Raw genomic sequence first — 18,962 nt, forward strand, 5'->3', positions numbered from 1 at the left:
GAGCTGATTCTGTTACTTTATCTGGGATTATTGTTGGATATCGAACTTGTTACAGAAAGAAAGAGGAAGAAAGACTGATTTGTGGACCTTTTATAGTGTTTCCTGAGGTCATTCCCAAGTGTTCATGGGATTTGTAGTTCTGTTTTTTGATTGGCTGCTGAGCATTTCATTAAAGAAATGAGAAAGCATAATCCTCGCCTCCTTGTCCTTAATAGAATTGAAAATTCTTGTCACGAATGTTTGCAAATTTTGAATTGTACCACTACTAACTAGAGAGGACATCCGGATTATTTTATTCACTTGGGTTTACATGTAGTTTGAATTAAACCCATTTTAGGGATTACGGTGGATAAAGAATAAATCCACGGTACTACCACATCCAGGGATTTCATATACCCGCGTTAGGAAGAAATAAAGGCTATCTAAGTGGCTCAACTTTCTTTGTAAATCTATTTTAGAAACAGATTTTAATGAATGTCAGTGTAGTAACATAATCGAATGGATTACTGTGCAGCACTTGCAAGCATAACAAAAAGTTTTATCACAAGAGCATTTATTTGATTAATCAGCTCACGTTAGGCTTAGCAAGGGCCAAAAAACTCCTCGACTTCCACTATTATTTGCTGGGTCACACCTTATTTTAAGTTCGCAGTTTTGCTCCTGACTGAGCTTTTAGTGCTGGACTGCTCACGTAATGGCTTCAGCCGGTCTAATAACAAGATGTTTAAGAACTCACCGCCCTCTAAAATGCCCCACACAACCTAAATCGCTATACCCGATTTGGACTACTGCACTCAAACACGGAAGTGCCATGGAGTTCTGTGTGCGCCGCTCTTGCTCCTCTCTATGGTTAGGAGGTTAACTGGTGCGCACTCTTTCATTGCCAGCGTAGGAGACGTGGAACGCAGACTAAGTGCGAGCTGAGCCAGGGCAGCTGGCGACCCCTACTCGTCTTGCAACTATGCAGGAAGAGAACTGGAGAAGGCACTCCGACTCCGACTGGGAGGGTGAGTTGGGGGAGGCGCCTGGATCTTCAGGAACGACGCAAACGAGATCAGGCAGGACACAGTAGAGGTGGCAGAATGAAACCACCCAATGTATTTTGGAAAGGCACTGCAGGAACAGAGTGGGCGAAACTGTTTACATATCGTAGATGGGTACTAATGAGAGATGAAGCAGGCACCTGGGAACGTCTGGAGAGTAGGAATTGGACTGTACTGTTAGGAAAATTGGGACCGATAGAAGAGCTTGAAATAGTAGGAAATGCAGAAATGTATGGTAGAAAAACATGGAGTTATGAAGTGTCACGACAATGAGCTGCGCTCAGTGGTTGTGTTTATACAGAAGAGCTATCTTTTCTGCTTCTGCTATTGTTGTATTGAGTCAGCAGAACTCTCCATATGTGGTAACAGTGTCCTAGAGATAACATGACTTCACTGTCAATGCCATGAGTTGGTATTGCCACCAAAGTCAAAAAGGTTTATTGCATAATTAATTAAAATCATTACAATTTCCACATGTTAATGTTATGGTACAAAAAATGCTTACTAAAAAGGTTAAACTCTTCCTTTGTTAAAATGATGTAACACAGTTTTAAAAAAAGGGGGTTTCTTCCGGGGAAACTCCCACCGGCGTTAGGAGGTCAGAATGTTATTACATGATTGTGCAAGGATTACCAGTCATTGGGATCAAGGCAGCGTTATTAGCCCGCTTCTTTCACCCTGGTATTGCCACCAGTTACAATGCTCTTATCACTAATCATCAAAAGACACACAATTGATGGACGGATTGCAGAACAAATCAAAACATTCACCCTCAGTCAATAGATATGGGTTAAATCCATCATTCTTTTACTCACCATGCCACCCCAGTGTAGACCTGGCCATATGCAAAACAATCTTGACCCTGTGCCTCATGGGAACAGTCCAGCCAGAACTGCCAAGCCAGGTCCTTTCTGAATCAGCAACAAGCATCCTAGGTCCGGTTTCGGGGTTTTACCCCTCATCAGCCAGGATAGCTTGAATCCAGTGGCACAGTGAGTCCGGGACCCACGTCTGGGCATACCCGGTGCACTTAGGGCGAGAAAGCAAAATGCACACAATTGATGTCCAGAATGCAAAACATTCAACCCCAGTCAAGAGATCTGGGTTAGATCCATGATTATTTTGCTCACTATGCCACCTCAGTTTAGACCTGGCCACGGATCATGCATCTTTCAAAGGGCACATCATCCTCCACCCACAAGAAATTCCCAGCACCCAGTCTTCACAGCACACATGTAGAAGTGTAGGTAAATATCGAAAATACCCTGAAACCGGTTCCAGGATGCTTGCTTGTTGTCCATGGAAGACCTGGCTTGGTAATTTGGGCTGGACTGTTCCCATGAGGCACAGGGTCAAGACTGATTTGTATATAGCTGGGTCTGAACTTGGGTGGCAAAGTGAGCTCAAGAACGATGATGGAATCAATCCAGATATGTGACTGGGGTGAGTGTCTGAAAAGTTTTGGTGCTCCGTCCATCATCTTGTGTATGCTGACTAGAGAGGCATGAAAATGTATGTAACGTGATCTAGTGAGGGTTGACTATAATACGGCCAAGTGGGTTCAGAGTCGTCACTGCACAGCTGTTGGTAAAAGCCTCCCACCCAGCTCCTTCTTACTAAGTGTCCTAATGCAGCAAGGTATGTATGTGATTGCAAATTGAATTGGACGGTGTATTTTTATGGTTATAAGTTTCCATTACTTGTTACAATCATTTTTACTTCTGATACTTTTACCGTTAAAACATGCCTCTCTGTTACCTATTACATGTGCCTGTGGAGAAAACATTTCATGTCTAGCTATCATCTCACTACCTCTGGGTCATCGTCCCACACGTTTTTCTTACTTTGAACTCTTATGGTGACTTAAGGAAGGAAAGCGAGATCATAAGGACTCTAGTGCGCACCAACTGAAGAATAAATATCTCAAATTATATCATTTGCCTTATATTTTAATTCAAACATCTTTTGTAGCTTATTTCATTTTCACTTCAAACGAATATAGCATAATTCATTGCAAAATATACATATGAATGACACACAGTTAATGCCTTTGATAATACATTTTAGTTCAACAATATAAACACAACACAGTTTTAGTTCACAACCCAATGCATTTCGGGGTTTGCACCCCTTCGTCAGGGGCCTAAAGATGAAGAGAAAAAAGAAAAGAAAAGAAGAAGCCTTATTAATTTCGATACTAATGTGATTATTTATCACTATTGACCTGGTCTGTTATTATTCTTACCTAACTAACTGGTTGGTATGCGAATCATACGTGGTTAAAAACTTCTTTGTTGATTCTGTAAAAATTTATGATAATAGTATCAAGTTTACGGGCTTATCAGTTTATATGAAGCAATATCAGGTGATATTTTGACACTATGTTACCTTTATTTCTGGATGACGAGAGCTATTGCCTGTGGGAAATTATGTCAAAGATTTAGAACGCTGCACATTGTTATTTGTCTACAACAAACCAACAAATTTAGATTTGTTTTGAAATAAGCGCTCACCTGTATGTTATGAGCGTTAAGCTGTAACGTTGGGAGGATCTAGTGAAGAAAATAATATAATGCAGTAGGTTAAGGACATGTATGTCCACTATCATCAAGTGCACGACTAAGCTAGTGAGATATACAAGTTTAGTGCTACGATTTCAGTTTACCTGCGAGCCTTGTTTTAATTTTTCAGGATCTCGCTAATATCCGTGATTTTCAACTCTATAAGAAATGAGAGATATAATACTCGTTTAGTGCTCGATAGTTGAAGAAAACTATCCTCGCGGAGAAAACTCCTTCGTGGTTATGCTTACCGGGAGTTCGAGAAAAGGCGCGTTGTACCGGCGTCTGTCTTCGTGGTGTGTATACACCAATGAAGTACGTTATTTATGTTTATGCACCAAACCCGATGTAAACACAATAGGCGGACTAAGATTTGATGGCGGGGATGGAAATAAAAGCTGGACTGAGTCTATTGCTCATCAGTGCCGTGTTAGAGGCCCCGATATTAACACAAAGAACGGACCTGAATTTCTGTCAAGACCCGATTGAGGGGATGAAAAAAACAACTAGATACAACTCATGTTTGGCGCCATGTTGGAAGAGGCGCTATTATTAAACGTTACCTCTATATTCTGTCAGTATGTGTGTGATTATTTCAAGCCACACTAGGGCCACTAGTTTATGGATGGTAGATATTATTTAATGACTCTGTAGTGGGCAGAAGAAAAGAGTAAAGTGCATAAAGATCAAAAATAAATACAATACGTTGCATAATGTGATGTTTTTTTAAAAAAATTGGTAACAAAGCGTCAATGATCAATTTTGTCATATACAAATCAATGTGCCTCTTATATTTGATTTTGCCAAGTGTGTAAAAATGTACCACATATATATTCTCTGGTACCCAGTGCCATTATGTGAATGACAACCTACGGGTAATCTGAATGCTGATTCCAACCTATACTCAGAGAAAACATATCATATCAAGTTTGTCATTGAGCCCATCCGGGACTACTGTCTGTAATTTACGTATCCAATATATTTCTCTCCTAAGCAGAATTTTGGCATTGTCCAACCCTAGACGCTGTGGAATTTGTTCAATAATTTGGAAACGGATTTGTGCTATAGTGTGATTCTTCTCGATCCAATGTCTAGCTAATGGTGAGGTTATATTTTTGTTACGAATTCTGCTCTTATGCTCTGCCAAACGTATTCTCATTTTTCTGTCGGTTTTGCCTTATTAAGGAACTATTGAATAGACCAGATGATATGACACTAGAAACATCTAGCCCCAAAGGCACAACTAAATGCTACAACTGCAAGAACTGCAATAATGTAATTACTGGCAGTAAATTATCTCATCCAAAAACAGGTGAACAAATAGGCCTTAGGCATTCAGCAAATTGCAATGCAGAACATGTAGTATACTCTATAAAATGTCCTTGCGGACTACTGTATGTCGGCAAAACCGACAGAAAAATGAGAATACGTTTGGCAGAGCACAAACTATAGCACAAATCCGTTTCCAAATTATTGAACAAATTCCACAGCGTCTAGGGTTGGACAATGCCAAAATTCTGCTTAGGAGAGAAATATATTGGATACGTAAATTACAGACAGTAGTCCCGGATGGGCTCAATGACAAACTTGATATGATATGTTTTCTCTGAGTATAGGTTGGAATCAGCATTCAGATTACCCGTAGGTTGTCATTCACATAATGGCACTGGGTACCAGAGAATATATATGTGGTACATTTTTACACACTTGGCAAAATCAAATATAAGAGGCACATTGATTTGTATATGACAAAATTGATCATTGACGCTTTGTTACCAATTTTTTAAAAAAAAACATCACATTATGCAACGTATTGTATTTATTTTTGATCTTTATGCACTTTACTCTTTTCTTCTGCCCACTACAGAGTCATTAAATAATATCTACCATCCATAAACTAGTGGCCCTAGTGTGGCTTGAAATAATCACACACATACTGACAGAATATAGAGGTAACGTTTAATAATAGCGCCTCTTCCAACATGGCGCCAAACATGAGTTGTATCTAGTTGTTTTTTTCATCCCCTCAATCGGGTCTTGACAGAAATTCAGGTCCGTTCTTTGTGTTAATATCGGGGCCTCTAACACGGCACTGATGAGCAATAGACTCAGTCCAGCTTTTATTTCCATCCCCGCCATCAAATCTTAGTCCGCCTATTGTGTTTACATCGGGTTTGGTGCATAAACATAAATAACGTACTTCATTGGTGTATACACACCACGAAGACAGACGCCGGTACAACGCGCCTTTTCTCGAACTCCCGGTAAGCATAACCACGAAGGAGTTTTCTCCGCGAGGATAGTTTTCTTCAACTATCGAGCACTAAACGAGTATTATATCTCTCATTTCTTATAGAGTTGAAAATCACGGATATTAGCGAGATCCTGAAAAATTAAAACAAGGCTCGCAGGTAAACTGAAATCGTAGCACTAAACTTGTATATCTCACTAGCTTAGTCGTGCACTTGATGATAGTGGACATACATGTCCTTAACCTACTGCATTATATTATTTTCTTCACTAGATCCTCCCAACGTTACAGCTTAACGCTCATAACATACAGGTGAGCGCTTATTTCAAAACAAATCTAAATTTGTTGGTTTGTTGTAGACAAATAACAATGTGCAGCGTTCTAAATCTTTGACATAATTTCCCACAGGCAATAGCTCTCGTCATCCAGAAATAAAGGTAACATAGTGTCAAAATATCACCTGATATTGCTTCATATAAACTGATAAGCCCGTAAACTTGATACTATTATCATAAATTTTTACAGAATCAACAAAGAAGTTTTTAACCACGTATGATTCGCATACCAACCAGTTAGTTAGGTAAGAATAATAACAGACCAGGTCAATAGTGATAAATAATCACATTAGTATCGAAATTAATAAGGCTTCTTCTTTTCTTTTCTTTTTTCTCTTCATCTTTAGGCCCCTGACGAAGGGGTGCAAACCCCGAAATGCATTGGGTTGTGAACTAAAACTGTGTTGTGTTTATATTGTTGAACAAAAATGTATTATCAAAGGCATAACTGTGTGTCATTCATATGTATATTTTGCAATGAATTATGCTATATTCGTTTGAAGTGAAAATGAAATAAGCTACAAAAGATGTTTGAATTAAAATATAAGGCAAATTATATAATTTGAGATATTTATTCTTCAGTTGGTGCGCACTAGAGTCCTTATGATCTCGCGATCTTAGGCTATATACAGAATTCATGGGTGTTAGCAGGCACCAATTTAGTGCAGCACACATACCGTTAAAGTGACTATAATTGGATTATTAGAGTGCTATACCACCAACCATTCATTAAGGAAGGAAAGAGCATTTGATCACTTTTTAGGGGTATGTTAAGCTACACTGTGTATCACGTAGGAGTGAAATCAGCCAATAGGATCAAACTTGAAATGTACCCCAGCCCTTTGGTCCTTTACCACTTAAAATCAATCAATCAATGAACCATGTTGCAAGTGGGCATTAAATATATTCTGAAGAACATGAGTTAAATCTGGTGTGCTATGAGATAAAGAACCCATTGTATAAGTATTAACATTTTACAATAGGCCTGAACTTGCTTAGTGCAGAATACTGAATTATTATCGGGGGGGGGGTATCGGGTTCGGGCAGAGGTTCACAAAAATAAGATCGTGTTTGAAACCTTATGTGGATCAATCAGCTTTAAATAACTTCGAAATATCAGACTCTCGGACAGACCAGGTCTGCTTAGCTCGGAAGCAGTAGAGTTTTGAATGAAAGGAAACTTCCAATGAAATAAAGGGTTACAATTATTGTTGAAAGGTAAATGAGCATTTGTTTAAGGAATACTACCTTCTTCTACACTGATTGGAGGTGGGTAGGGGGCTGCAAACATAGACAAGGGCTGGTCTGCACGGTCCTCCATATCTACAGCTCTGAGTATAATGACACTTGGACCCCCCCACCCCTCTATTCTTTCTTGAAAGACCTCCCTGGGTTGGACATTCAATTATTGTGCTTCTATGTGATTGTTGAGTCGTGTGCTCTATCACCCCATACCACCTCCCTGAGAAGCATGTGTCTGTTCACCATCACAACCATTAAGAGTCAATTGCTAAAGGGGTTGTATGCGACCTAGTTTGAAGAGCCATAGTAGATCAGAACCTGTAACATCAAACACCAACAACCTCAAACCATATACGGTTGAGGCCCAGTGGGTCCTTCTTTCGCCCTTGCTCCCACACCCCAAAAATGGTCTGAGAGGAAGTCAGTCAGGCGAGAGGCCTGTACACATAGACGGATGAGACGAGGGGCAAGGCAGTGGAACAGAATTAAGGAGAATATAATATTTCACCTGATGGAATGGTGAAAATCCTAGAACCAATGGTTTGTTTTTTTCTGTTGCAGCAATGATGCATTCTGTGAAAAGATTAATTTGTAATGACAAATGCCTGCAATTTAAAGCTACATTTTCAAGTGTTATGTGCATATGTAATATTTAAAATGTAAGTACAAGCCCACTAAACGATCATCAAGTCTCTGTTGCCTTGTATTTCCTACAGTGAGATTAAAATGCTGGTTATACAGTGAACTCCACATAAATTATTTAAAAAAGTGTAAGAACTTGGATTATTAATTCGGGTGGGTGACTACCACTGCAAGAATAATCACAACCCTTGTAACGGTGAACCCTTAAAATTACTAAATTAACTTTAGCTCAACCGCTTTTTTGCTATCTCACAGAGCAGAAAGCCTTAACTAAGGCATTATATAAAGTATATGTAGTTCCAAAACAGCAATAAAGTAAAAATGCAAAACTATTAAAATCGTAAACGGCATTATAAAAAAAAAATTAAATAAGCAAAATTACAAATCCAATAGGTTAACCGGACAAATGCCTTTCTAAGTAGGAATAGTGCCAGGAAGCTCAAAGTGCCAATGATAGTCAATGGTTACGGTAGACCGGGTGCAATTTGAGGCTGACCACTATGAAGCGCTGCTCGAGTTCATCCTGGTCAAAGACTTTACCTTCTGGCTTATTAGTTTAATCCACCGCTGAAAGATGCTTCTAAAGCCCCAACTCGACCTCAAGGGAGGCACTTAAAGACACACAGACAGAGCTTGTTGTATCCATGTTGCTTTAACGCCTTATGGCCTTTAAAGTCCACAGCTTGGTCCCGTGCACAAGTGACCCTCAGGGCTACTCTTAGGTCACTCACAGCACATCCAGCCATCTTCTATTCTTCGTCAGGTCCAGAAGTATTCAGAATGCATATTGGGCTGATTAGATTCGGCCAAGAGTCTACCATCTCTTGGAGTCAAACCAATTTTAAGGGTATATTTATTGTATTTTTTGTAATGTGCAAGATCACTTTATATACAATTACGTTATCAGTATTTACTTGGAGCAAAAGAAAGGGAGTTTTGTTATATAATTATTATGGAATTGACAATATGAATTATTAAAGTAAGACCTTGAGATGCTGAAAATCCAACATGACACTCAAATGAAGTCTTGATGAAACTCGAAATCCGATGGGACAGGGGTTACTACTGTTTAATGTATGAATAAACAGTTTGTAACTAAGAATACAAAAGATAAGCACAGTGTTTAATATTGGGGAGCATAAGGGAGAATATTAACTGATAGTTGGCTAGGGCAGGGTTTAAATGAACTTGGTATATGTAAAGTTTGATTTGGTGGTTTGAATTTTAACCATTTGCTTTGGGCCTTGCGGTGAATGCCATCTTATAGGTCACTTTTCTTTTAACTCTATTAAGGTGTGTGCATTTTCAATGTGTATGTGCCTTTATTGACTCAGCTCAAACAGTTAAAATAAACTGAAATTGAAACACTGCCTATGTACTGTCAAAACAGTGTGTTGCAAAAACTCTAATAGCTTGATTTCTGATTGTTGGTGCCTTTCTCTATTTTTTGTCCCAGTCCAACCCTGGTTATGCCATAATATGGTATCAATATTTGAACAGTAGCACACGTGTGGCACTGGAATATCACCCTGGTTGAAGGCAGGCTGCCAATGTATCAATTTGAAATAATCCCTCTATCTGCAGCTAACTCTGAATGACGGGCTGAAACTGAGGAATACCAGCAAGTGCTGTTGTGAGAAAAGAATGTCAGGGAGGGCTGAGAGCAGAGTTGGAAATATTGGTGGGTTCTGAAATAGGAAAAGCGGATAAAAGTGAGTGATGTCAGTAGATGGAGAGAAATAGCAGTGTGCTATTAGTAGAGAAATTACTTAGACACTGACGCCGGGACTGCATAAAATATATGTAAATGTTTAACCCCTTGGCAGCGGCGGTAATTCCGACGCAGCACTGGGGAGGAGTCGGGCCGCGCGGCGCCGCCATGCTCGTGACAGAACCACTCTGTCACGAGCCACGGGCGTGCTGTGCTTGTGACGGAGTAGTTCCATCACGGCTCCACCCACTCAGTAGAACTGCCGCGCAGGTGTGGAATTCCTGCAGCGTGGGCGGGTCGGCCGTGCCGTGACGGACCCACTCAGTCACCAGCACAGCGCGTCCGTGGCTCGTGACGGAGTGGTTCCGTCACGAGCACGGAAGGGGTTAAATCAATCTAAGTGTATATACCATTCCAGTGAGAAAAGTGAATCGTAATAATAATAATTACCAATAAATGCATCAGACTATTTTGAAAATGTCCATCCGTCACTATTGAGCTAAGGGAGTACCCTTTGTATGCTCAGGTGTGACTGTCATCATGCCACAGGAACTGAAATTGCACCTCAAGATGAAGCCCAACACTATGTTGCCATTCTTAGAAACCTGACTTAGAGATTTAGGAGGTCTTATTCGTATGTCACGGATCACTGCCTGTACTGGCACAGACACGCTCAACTAGGGACGGGAATGTGGCGTAACGGCTGGAGCAGGCAACCTCGAAGCTGGGGAATCAGGTTCGAGTTCAGCAGGGACGCTCTACATTCTGTGAGTCTGGTAAAATCACTTAATCTCCCGGTGCCTAACAAAATTAATGTGTCCGTCTGTAATGCAACTAGTGCTCATGTAAAGCGCTCTGATACCTTTGGGTCGGATTTGCGCTATGTAAAACTCCAAAAACAAACTCAATATATCCTGTGTGAAAATCAATGGTTCATATTGATATAGTAAAACGGAGAGGTCTGTTGGCAGTAAATTATTTATTTCACTCAGTTACCAAGTAAATTACCACCAGTACATCGCATCACCCTAATTCAGATTTTTGCTGTAACATGCCCAACAGTGTAATGCCTGTGCCACAACAGTCTGTGCCTTTCTTACTCACTCTGGTTACACATGGTTTCCTTAGACACTCCAACTCTGGTGTTTCTCCCAGGTGAGTTTGCAATAGACCAGCCTTGCTCCCTGGAGTGACAGAGATTTTGTCCTTGTGCTACACTTTACCATCACTGTTGTGAATAGTACTTTGAGATACCTTCACCACTTGCTTGGGAGCAGACAAATCTGAAATCGCCCGTAAGAACATAACCTAGCTCCTTGATTCTGACCCATCTTCCCACTTTCAAATCATGGAAATCAGGTTTCACACTAATACCCACCTATTTCTTTAGCATTTTTCCTCTCACATCCACTACTTTTGCCAAATGGGCCTCATCAGTGTGGTTACACTGCATCCTCACACTCTTGAGTTTTGAACTCAGAACTCCACCCCTCAACAGGACAAAAGGAGAGACTCCTGTGGAGCAATTAGGGGTTGTCCTGTATGCCCATAGCTTGTTATTCACAGCTAATCTCTAATCCAATTTGCTGATCATTGCCAGTTGCAACTGGTCCTTCAACGTACAGTTGAAGCATTCAACAAGATCATTGCTTCTGGAATGATATAGGGATATCTCAATGTGCTTGAATCCTCTTTGAATCTAAAAACACCTTCATTTCATCTGATACCAATTGTGTACCATTGTCCATCACAATCTCCACAGGGTAACCCCGTTTTAAAAATACACTGTGTAGGAATTGAATGACAGCACTCGGCGAACACGGACTGTAGAGGCTCAGATTGTTATATTTCATATGCGTACCCTGATATAGATCTAGGGAACATTGTACACTTTCTCTACATTGTATCCCCGTCATTTCATATGAACGAGCCTTCTAAGGACATAACTCCAAATACGGACAGACTGCCTGGTATGGACATAACGCCTTCTAAGGACTGTAGCCTTTTATGGACTAAACCTTTCACCTAGTTCCATGCCGAGGGTGAGTTTTTCCCCAATCGATATTGCTAAGACGTCATCCTTAGCACATATGAATAATTTATGAGGACACACTACAGGAGATCCACTTCACCTCTTCCAATGATGCACAAGGTTTAATCCACAACGTCATCCTCATACTAAACAATGGGGAACATACGCACATAGACAGTATAAATACAGCACCTCTTTCTATCGGTAAGCAGGAGGGAACCGTGATTTCGAGGCCGACACACTGACCAGAGACGCTGCAGCTCCGACATGCCATCGCTCCAGCTGAAAGTGGTCTGACGAGCCCTTGCCGGGTGTCCAACTCAAGTCCAGTACGAAGTCCCACACTTTCACTATTCAGGTATGGGGGTTCAACTAAATCCTAGTGGGATTCATGGATCTTAGGCTTAGGCTCTTTCATACCTACTCACATGCTAGGTACACTTGGGTACATCTAGATAGGCATCTTAGGAGTATGCACTTTATTTCATATGTGTTCATGACTATTACAAAATGGTAGAACAATACTATTTCTTCTTATTCACTGTACTGCTGGTTCTAGATCTCTGCTACTGTATTACAATTGTAGCAGCACACTTATTTTACATGAGAAGAACTACGGTACAATTATAGTAAACACGCCAACTGTTTCTTCTGTGTATCTTTCTGAAAGCAAAACAAGCAAGCACGAGTGACTGGGAGAAAAGTAGTATATTGTTTCCACAAGTCTGAGGTTATTATGTTCTGAAGTTGCACTAACTAATTTCTCTGATAACAGGTGATTCTAGTAGCACTGCAAGCTAGCTAATGTGAAAACATAGGCTGAGATATTCGATTGGGGTGTACAGAGTAAGTTTGCCACCAAGCCCACAGTATATATTATCCGTAAACAGCGTAGGTCCTGTATGAAAGGGTACTAACGGAACTACACTACAAGATCAGCCATTTACTCTGGATCTGAGACCCACAGTACATGAGATTTAAGGAATCACACCGGCGCAACCTAATTGGTCATGACCTACCGGGTCGGAATTATCACTGGTTTAGAGATCTAAGCACATACTTTGCTTTTAGCAACCATTAAGAAGTTTAACAACCCACTGACAAAACACGTGTTGGCTGGTTTGCTCAGGAACACTGTATTAAAATGAACTACACCGGTTAGGGACTTCGTCATCTTCATTTGTGAACAATAGGAACTGTTTTGTACTTTTTTCTTTACACTCTTGCGTGTGCATAGGATTTGTTGCAGTTATCTATTCAGACCATCTGGTCCCAAGTTTGGGGGTTTAAGGTTTTTTTTAACCCACCTGTGGCTCCGCATTTATTTGTTCTTTCCCAACTGAAGCACTTTCACGTTATTTGGTTTAGTTCTGTTTTGTAAAACCTGTGAGAATTAATAAACCCCCCTCCTTTTCAGGAATTGAATGACTACACTAGAGGTGACACTACTTAAAAACCCAATCTCAGGCCATTTTGACATGTAGTCTAAGAGAACGGTGCCAAGTCCAATGCCAATTTTGCCCATGGAATCAAAGGAGAACTCACAGGGTTAACCGGGATAGGTTAGGTCACCTGAGATGTATCGTTTAAGACACAAAGCCCACAGTCTTGCACAAAACATTCCACTTTTTACTCAATCCCAGGCCACTAGAAATCTTCATGTACTCTGCGCTTCATTGGACTTAATACCACTGTGACCCTCGTGCTAATTGCAGAATCTTTTGCCTCAAACTAGTTGGAGCTACCAGTTGAACTAGCCACCTTAGTAGACCCTCATCTCATGTCAAAATATTATCTACATGCCCATAAAGAGTGAAATTTTCGTCCAGAGACCTAGGGTTAGTCCACCCTTGCCTGACCCACAACATGACTTTGCTAAGAATTGGAATTTTGCAACTCATCTCTGCATAGTGAAGTAGTGTGGCTCACTGGTTAGAGGCGGCAGACCCGAGAGCAGAGGACGGCCCGGGACCAGGGTTCGATTCCCGGCGCGGCAGGTTTCTGGACCAGGGTCAGCGGACTCGATAATTCTCTCGCCTCGGTGCCCACTCTGATCAGCGATCACACTCGGCAACTCTGGGCATTAGCTTGCCTCATCTTCACTAACGGCCCCACCAGACCGCTGGGGATGCCTGGTCTCACCCTGGAGATACCCATTAAGGGACCATCTCTCAGGGAAGCCAGGAAGGGTTTCGCAGTGGTCAAAGCGCCTTGGGACCCTACGGGTAAGTAGTGCGCTATATAAATGCCAATACATTTACATTTACATTTACTCTCTCTCCCAACGTTCCTTTGAACACACTGTTGATAGAATTAGCCAAACACACTATTTCATCATCTGCCACTTTCTTGCCTGGAACGTATCCCCATTATGTCATAATTAAATTCTTGTAAGCAATGTTTCCATTTGGCAATTCTGGGAGTAGCCTTGTCACCCCTTTTCGTGCTAAACAACTCAAAGGTTTGTGTTCCTTTCTTAACAGGAAAGTAACCACCCATGCGTATGTGCGGAAATACTGGGTTTCCCATCATATTGGCAAAGCTTCCTTCTCAATGCTTGAGTATGTATGTTCCTCACCCCTAAGTGCTATGGAAGTGAAGGCTACCACATCCTGTCTCCCGTCCCTTCTTTTCTGCAGGAGAACAACATCTTACCCAAAGTTGCTAGCATCAGTAACTATGATGCTACTGTCTCTTGTATCAAACAATTTCAAAGGACCAGCAGCTGATATAATATTAAACCACATCTTATAAAATGCCATTTGGCAGTCATCACTCCACATAAACAAAATTCCTACCTTCAACAAGTTCCTGAGGGGATTGGTTTTGTTCGCAAAATGTGGAACAAATTTCAAGTAATACTCGGCCAACCTCCGGAAGGATCTCAATTGGTCTTTGTTGCAAGGAACAGGAGCTTCCTCTATGGTCTTACGCAGTTGTATTTGAACACTTATGCCATATTTTGATATATAATGATCTAAATTGTCTGCTCCCAACTGTTCGATTTTACGTTTGTCTTCCCTCAAAGTTACTCCCTTCTCTTGCAATACACATAAAATCTTGTCCAAACACACATTGTGCTGTTGAAGATTCTGGCCAAAAATCAATATACCATCCTGAAAATAACGGATACTTCACAATTTTTGAAAATCTGCTTCAAACGTCTTTGGAAGGCTGATGAAGCAGATGCAAGTTTGAAGGGCATGCATATTTTACTGGAACGCATCCTCTAGAGTTACAAATGTGTGTAAGTGCCTGGAATCCTCACACTAGTCTACCTGGGGCCATATTACAGAAGTACCCCATGAACGCTACAGACGTTTTCACCCACTTTGCGGGCTCCCACATCACTTTGGTATTACAGAAGGGGCGCATATGCTTGTGCTTCCCCTTCTGTAATACTGAAAGCACTGGTGCACATAGAGCATCAGCGCTTCCTCAAGAGGGTTTCCCTCATGTGCATGGGGGCATGGCGCCATGCAAATGAGGGAATCCCTTTGCCTCTGTGCCTGCACTGTATTATAGACACTGGCACAGAGGCAGCAAATCTCTCAGCAGGCTCACTGACAGTGTGTCACCTAAAAGGAGGTGCACTATTGGTGCACCCCCTGATTGTAGCCCTCCTGAGGGGAAGATGGGGGTTCCATGGACCCGCCCCGACATCTGCTGGCAGACGGATGCAGCCATTCACATAGACCCTAGACGCAAAGTATTGACTCTCTTATTTGCTATGAGCACTGGTGCCAGCCGTTCCAAGCTCTCAGTGGGCTTGATAACATCTATATTACACATCTTATCTAGTTCCAAGCGTAAATCGCCTCTCAACGACACTACTTTGCGCAGCTTGTGCTGTACAGAGACAGAACCAGTTTGCAATATGATTTTGTGCTTGAACCTTGTCAATTTCCCCAACTGTTTAGTAAATACTTTGGGAAATGTTTCAACCCAAACGTTGGCAAAAGACACATTCATACACATTGACATAAATTTGGACGGGGATGTGGCTTGGTGCCAATGTAGACGGCAGCGGACCTCGGGGCTCCTCCGTGGCCTCCCTCTGTTGAAAGACATCCTGACACACAGAAGGGATCCCCAGCACCGCAAACTATAGCGGAATACCAGGTGCTCTACAGGACGCACTCTGGAGACACCTGAGGAACGAACTGAGGGGGAAATCGGCGGTCTGTTTCCCGGACCGCATCTTACCTGCACACTACGCAAAATGGCGTCCACGATCGGTGGAGAGCGAGCCTGATACTGAGACGTGCTGTGGTGGCCGGAGCCCCTCTGATCAGCAGAGCAGCATCCAGGGAGAGAGAGCTAAATAGCAGTACGGAGAGGCGGCATAGCGAGCTCGCGGTGAGAGGGATAGCGGGACCCACAACTTATCCCCGGTAATTGCCTGACCCTAAGATGGCGGGGGGGAAATCTCTGGAAGCGCTGCGGTAGGGCCACACAACACCGAGTTGGCTTCCCCGCGGGGGAACTTTGCCACACTCTTTTGCCCTGCTGAACTGATTACATCGGCATGAGCTGGATCGCACTGCCGGGGAGGTGCTGAGACAAGTGGGGAAGCCCAGCTGAAAGAAATTGGCGGAGACAGAGAGAGCTGCAGGCCCGTGAGGTGGCAAAAGGTGAAACGCGTGTGCAGCTGGGGGGAATGACCTCGCCACGCAGGGCAAGATAAAAGAACTGTGGCGCTCCTGAGTATGGTGGATAAAGAGTTTGGGGGCCACAAAGGAAGGTCCGGACCAGCTAAGGGGCAGGCGTGGACATGCACCAGAGGCTAGAGATTGGACCCCCACATGAATAGAGGGGGACTTCGCAGGCAGACAGCAAAGTGCCTTGTATCGTGGGGAGCTGGGGCCGACGGCTGCTGAGAACGGGGAGGAACAACTTCGCTGGAGGCATAGGAGCACCCTGCTGCTGTGACTGAGTACGTACCGCACCACTGTGGCGGGCAGGGGGACCTGGCTGATGTAGAGAGGTCGCAACTGGCTCTCCGCAGTACTGTTCCTTTACAGTGCCTAAGGCTGTTGTTCTTGGAGGGACCGCTGCGAGTATACTCGGGGCTCTGGGAGTGACCGCTTGGAGAACCTGCGAGGAGGGGCCGGTAGCCCAGCGGGTTTCTGATGTGAACTGTGTGGCTCTATATTGGCAGGAGAAAATACACTGTGCTGTATAGCTGAGGAGGAGGTGAATCATAGACTCCCCTGGTATAGATAATCACTGCTGCCTGCGGATACCAGGATGGGTAGTGTCCAGGAGAAAGGGGTTAGAGATCCAGCGGATGGAGGAGTCAGAGCAGCATACAGATGACGACGATGCTGCCACTGGGGGGCGAGGACCTGGACAATCCGGGGACCCTTCCTTGAGAGACATCATGCAGGCCATCAAAGCTTCACGGGAGGCACTGGAGACGAGGATGGATGCCATCGGCTCGGAAGACCACCAAAAACTCAAAGAGAGAGTGGCGACCAACGAAACCAACATGAAAGACATACAGGACACGGTAGCCACTCTGTGTAATTGACTGAATGAAGTGGTGCATAGGGTCAAAGTGCTGGAGATGAGGGCTGAGGACAGTATGGGACGCTCGAGGCGCAACAATCTCTGCATCTTAGGAGTTCCGGAGCACGAGGAGGGGGCTGATGCGGTCCAGTTCTTGGAAACCTGGTTGAAAACAGAAGTGGCCCCGGAGGGACTATCCCCCGTCTATGCGCTGGAACGTGTACACAGGGTCCCGGCTCCCCCACCTAAACCTGGGGCCCGCCCCAACCAATGGTGGTGAGACTGCTGCATTACCGAGACCGCGACTTCATACTGCAGAGAGCCCGGGAGCAACAGAATCTACAGATTGGGAACAGAAAGGTGATGATATTCCCAGACTATAGAACTTCAAAGAACTTCAAAGAACCTCCTTCCTGGCTGTTAAACGAAAGCTGCGCCAGCTCCGTCTCCCCTACGCTATGCTGTTCCCGGCCCGCTTGAGGGTAACTGTGGATGCAGAAACACACTTCTTTCTCACCCCGCAGGCTGAATGGGACTAGTTGGAAACCCGAAGCAGCACCGACGCACGCTCACCTCAGGCAACATCTCCCCGAGGACGGCTGTCCACCACATTGCCAGTACGAATTGGTGTCATTACAACGCAGGCTATTACAACGCCTGCTGTTACAACGCGGTTTTTACATCGCATACCACTACAACGCATAGTGCTTTTAAGCGCTGGATAGTGATTTATTTAATTTACTATTCCAACTCCAGTCCCCGTGGATAGTAGGGAAGGTGTTGGATAGTAAATTAAATATATTCCCTATCCTAGAGCGTCCCCCAGCGCAATGCGTTGTAATGGTTTGCGTTGTAATGGTTGCGTTGTAATGGTAGTGCGTTGTAATAAATGCGTTGTAAGTGATGTTTCCCGCCAGTACAGAGGCCCATCTCTCCAATCGATCGGCGAGAATGAACGAGACAGAGCAGTCCTAGCAGTGGCGGCCATTAGCCAGGGCGCAGTTAGTCCAACTAGTAATGACACGTACAACGAGAAAGGTGGAGCGGAGAGCTCGAGATCGAGTAGTGCCCAGGGGCTCTCCGATACTGAACTTCCGTACGTTACTCCGCAGACAGCAGATGGGATGTTTGGATGATTGGGCTGCAGAGGGTATGCGGAAATGATAGTAGGATGCCCCCTGCAACTCCTGGGCCTAGGGACCCAGCTGCTACACTGTGGGGGGCTGAGCAGAGACTCTACAAGAATTACGGAGCCCGGATGGCTGAATTAGTTCTAATGGGGAGGCCGGGAGGGGTTCTGCGGGCATCAGATGTGAGTCATACGCCACCTTTTTATGGTTCTTTGTATGAATATTTTTGTTTGGATGGGGGCCTGTTCTTGTGTACCTGTCTTGGGGATTGGGTAAAGTTTGAAGTTGGGGGCGGATGGGGGAGGGTCAGACATGTCGCTAAGGGGTTCATCTGGGGTCAGGACCTAGACTTGGAGCCATGGGTACCTCCGTAGGAATCAGTTATGTCTTGGAATGTAAGGGGGATGCACACTATGAGCCGGCGACACAAAATTCATGCCTACCTAGTGCGGAGAGGGGTGCAAATTGCACTGCTGCAAGAAACCCACTTGATGAAGTCAGAAG

General features: G+C 43.5%; 1 protein-coding gene across 2 annotated transcripts in view; it reads left to right on the forward strand.

Moving 5' to 3' along the window:
- The first annotated feature begins 869 nt into the window (after nucleotides 1–869).
- Nucleotides 870–18,962, forward strand: part of CLN3 (CLN3 lysosomal/endosomal transmembrane protein, battenin) — a 936,006-nt gene continuing 917,913 nt past the window's right edge. Inside the window, exon 1 of one of the 2 annotated variants that reach the window (XM_086932190.1) lies at nucleotides 870–1,007. In XM_086932190.1, coding sequence (XP_086788316.1) covers nucleotides 962–1,007 — 46 coding nt within the window. In that variant the 5' untranslated portion in view covers nucleotides 870–961. The remainder of the gene's footprint in view (nucleotides 1,008–18,962) is intronic. The other variant, XM_086932191.1, reaches the window with a different exon arrangement.

This window comes from Lissotriton vulgaris, chromosome 7, assembly GCF_964263255.1.
Source record: "Lissotriton vulgaris chromosome 7, aLisVul1.2, whole genome shotgun sequence".
Taxonomy (NCBI): Eukaryota; Metazoa; Chordata; class Amphibia; order Caudata; family Salamandridae; genus Lissotriton; species Lissotriton vulgaris.